The sequence below is a fragment of the Octopus sinensis genome, linkage group LG23 (assembly GCF_006345805.1).
Source record: "Octopus sinensis linkage group LG23, ASM634580v1, whole genome shotgun sequence".
In the NCBI taxonomy this organism is placed as follows: domain Eukaryota; kingdom Metazoa; phylum Mollusca; class Cephalopoda; order Octopoda; family Octopodidae; genus Octopus; species Octopus sinensis.
The window spans coordinates 3752526-3755332 of NC_043019.1; the positions used below are offsets into that span (position 1 = coordinate 3752526).

The 2807-nt window shown below is 37.9% G+C and overlaps 1 protein-coding gene across 1 annotated transcript; it reads right to left on the reverse strand.

The window, feature by feature from the left end:
* Window positions 1-870: 870 nt before the first annotated feature.
* Window positions 871-1865, reverse strand: LOC118767653 (SCAN domain-containing protein 3-like). The gene is made up of 2 exons (XM_036512555.1): window positions 1415-1865; window positions 871-943 (listed from the first exon to the last, which is right to left on the reverse strand). The coding sequence occupies exons 1-2, from the start codon at window positions 1844-1846 to the stop codon at window positions 908-910; spliced, it is 468 nt and encodes a 155-aa protein (XP_036368448.1). The 5' UTR covers window positions 1847-1865; the 3' UTR covers window positions 871-907.
* Window positions 1866-2807: the final 942 nt, after the last annotated feature.

Genomic DNA, 2807 nt, shown 5'->3' on the forward strand with positions numbered 1-2807 from the left:
GTCGTTTAACCTGTTCAGCCTGCTTGAAATAAATGCCAAATATCCCTCAAATCTTACACTACGTCTTCAAAGGAAAGATATTATTGGAAATGAAGGATGGATACGTCTGGAACATCTTTGTTCATAGCACAACGACATTGTATACGTTATACGTTCAGAGTGTAACAGTTGTGTGCGAGTTGGCAGGATTGCTAAAGCGGCGAGCTGGCAGAAACGTTAGCACGCCGGGCGTAATGCTTAGCGGTATTTCGTCTGTCTTACGTTCTGAGTTCAAATTCCGCCGAGGTCGACTTTACCTTTCATCCTTTCGGGGTCGATTAAATAAGTACCAGTTACGCACTGGAGTCGATATAATCGACTTAATCCGTTTTTCTGTCCTTGTTTGTCCTCTCTGTGTTTAGCCCCTTGTGGGTAGTAAAGAAATAGGTATTTTGTCTGCCGTTAGGTTCTGAGTTCAAATTACGCCCAGGTCGACTTTGCCTTTCATCCTATCGGGGATAGGATGAAAGGCAAAGTCGACCTATCGGGGATAGGATGAAAGGCTATAAAGCAGTGTTTCCCAACCTTTTTTCCCGGCGCCCCACGTTTTCATAGCAAAAGTTTTTACGCCCCACCTTTTCCCATGTCCACTCACATTTACAAGTACATGTGGGCCTACTTACAATTGAAAAAAAATCAAAAATTAAAAAATTGTATTCAAAATACAAAAAATAGTTTGAGAATTGAAACAACAGGCACTGAAAGTGCATAACACCCAATAAATCGATAAAATTATTACGATTTCTCATGTTTTTAAAAAATGTCAATTTATAAAGAATAAAGAAACACGTTTTTTCAGTTCAATTATTTGACGGTCAGCTCGACTAATTTGTGAGAACCCTGTGCCTGATGCATACAGCACAAGTTTTTAATTTGAGGAGACAACTTTGTTAATTTCAGTCGTAAATCGCCACGTTTTGTAATCTCAAGCCGGTTTCTCTTGGCTTCGAGCAAATTATCAACTGCACTAAAACCACATTCGACCAAATAAGACGAAGGGAAAGGAATCAGTAGCTCTCTCGCTGATGTAGAAATTTTAGGATATTTTCTTTCAACCTCGTCATATAGCCACATCTTTGTACCTTTCAATTTAAACAAAGTCTTCACTGATTCATCATGTTGTAATTCTGATAACTCTTCTTGGTATTGGATTGTAGCATCAGAAACGTTAATCAGAAGCGGTTGAGTTAACCAAGAAGGAAAATTCATTGCCTTTAAATCGCAAAATCTGTCATTGAAATCCTTTATCAAGATATTTAAATGATCAATAATTACAATGCCAGCATCATTCGTTATTTCACATTTACTCAACCAGTAAAGTTCACTGAAATTTCTTTTTCCATAATTCGAGAGCTGTAATAAATCCAAAAATCTTTGCTTTTGCATCAATAAGTGTCATGTTTGCACCTTGAAGTTGTTTATTCAAGTTTCCAAGTTTCTCAAATATGTCTGTCAAATAACTGACAAATGCTTTTCCATCCGTTGTTGACAGCAATTTCATTTCACATTTATCACTAAGAAAGTCGTTAATCTGATCAAATAATTCCATGAACCTCTTTAAGCAGTTTCCACTTGATAGCCATCTTACTTCTGTATGAAGCAATAATCGAACATGTTCGGCACTTTGATTTATACAAAACTGCTTAAAAAGACGTTCAGATTTAGAATTTCTTTTAATGCTGTTGACACACTTGATCACACTTTGAAGAATCTTGTTAAGAACAGGGGACAATTTCTTGGTAACCAAGTTTTCTCGGTGTATTACACAATGGACAGTCAACATGTTTGGATTTTCATCCTTCATCATTTTTAAGCATCCCGTATTCTTGCCCATCATGGCAGGTGCATCGTCTGCCGCACATGCCAGTAAGTTTTCCTTTGGTATTTTGTTTGCATCCAAATAATGTTTGATTTTGATGTAAATATCATTTGCAGTTGTGGTGGTTTCAAACGATTCGCAGAACAACATCTCTTCCTGAAACTCCTCGTGGTCAATATACCTCACATAAGTCAATAACAGAGCCTCACTGTCCCGGATTGTGGATTCGTCCATTTGTAATGAAAACTTACGCAATTTTAATTTCTCAATGAGCTGGCTTTCAACATCTTGCCCCATTTCATCTATTCTGTTCGAGACAGTGTTATTACTGAGTGGCATAGTCCTGATATCTCCATCATCTTTTTGTAATACAGTTTTTAAGAATATTGAGATAGCAGGTTTAATCAGTTGCTCTCCAATAGTGTGATTCTTTCCATGTTTTGCTATAAGCAAGGAGATTTCGTAGCTGGCTTCAAGGGCACGAGTATGAGGCGCTTGTTTTGCATGAAATAGTGAAGTGAGTTTTGTTCGGTTTTTAAATTTTTCTTTCAATGATTTGAAGTATTCCAAATCTAAATTAGAATTATTAGGATGTCTTACCTTTAAGTGCGCTTCCAGCCTACCTGCCTTCATTGACTCATTGCTCATCGTCTGATTACATAATAAGCAAAACGGTTTACGCTCATCATGCTCATCAGGAATGAATCCAAACTTCAAAAACTCCACCGCGTATTGACGAGTCTTCTTCTTGTTTGGTTTGCTCATTTTCAATAGGGCTAACAAAAGACTAATTGAGGCAAACTAATTGAGGCAATTGATTGGCTTATCTGAATAGTAAGTTTATTGCTCAGTGCGGGATCTTCTTTGTCTCGCTGGGGTGCGAGAGTTTCCGATGTGGAGGCTTCAAAGGAAAGACGGAATCTAAGGTTGTGCCCGCGATGACCGCTCG

Coding starts and splice junctions, on each gene's coding strand:
- LOC118767653 (XM_036512555.1), bottom strand. CDS start 1,846: ATGATGAAGGATGAAAATCCAAACATGTTGACTGTCCATTGTGTAATA. Junction 944..1,414: donor CACTTATTGATGCAAAAGCA/AAGATTTTTGGA, acceptor ACGTGGCGATTT/ACGACTGAAATTAACAAAGT.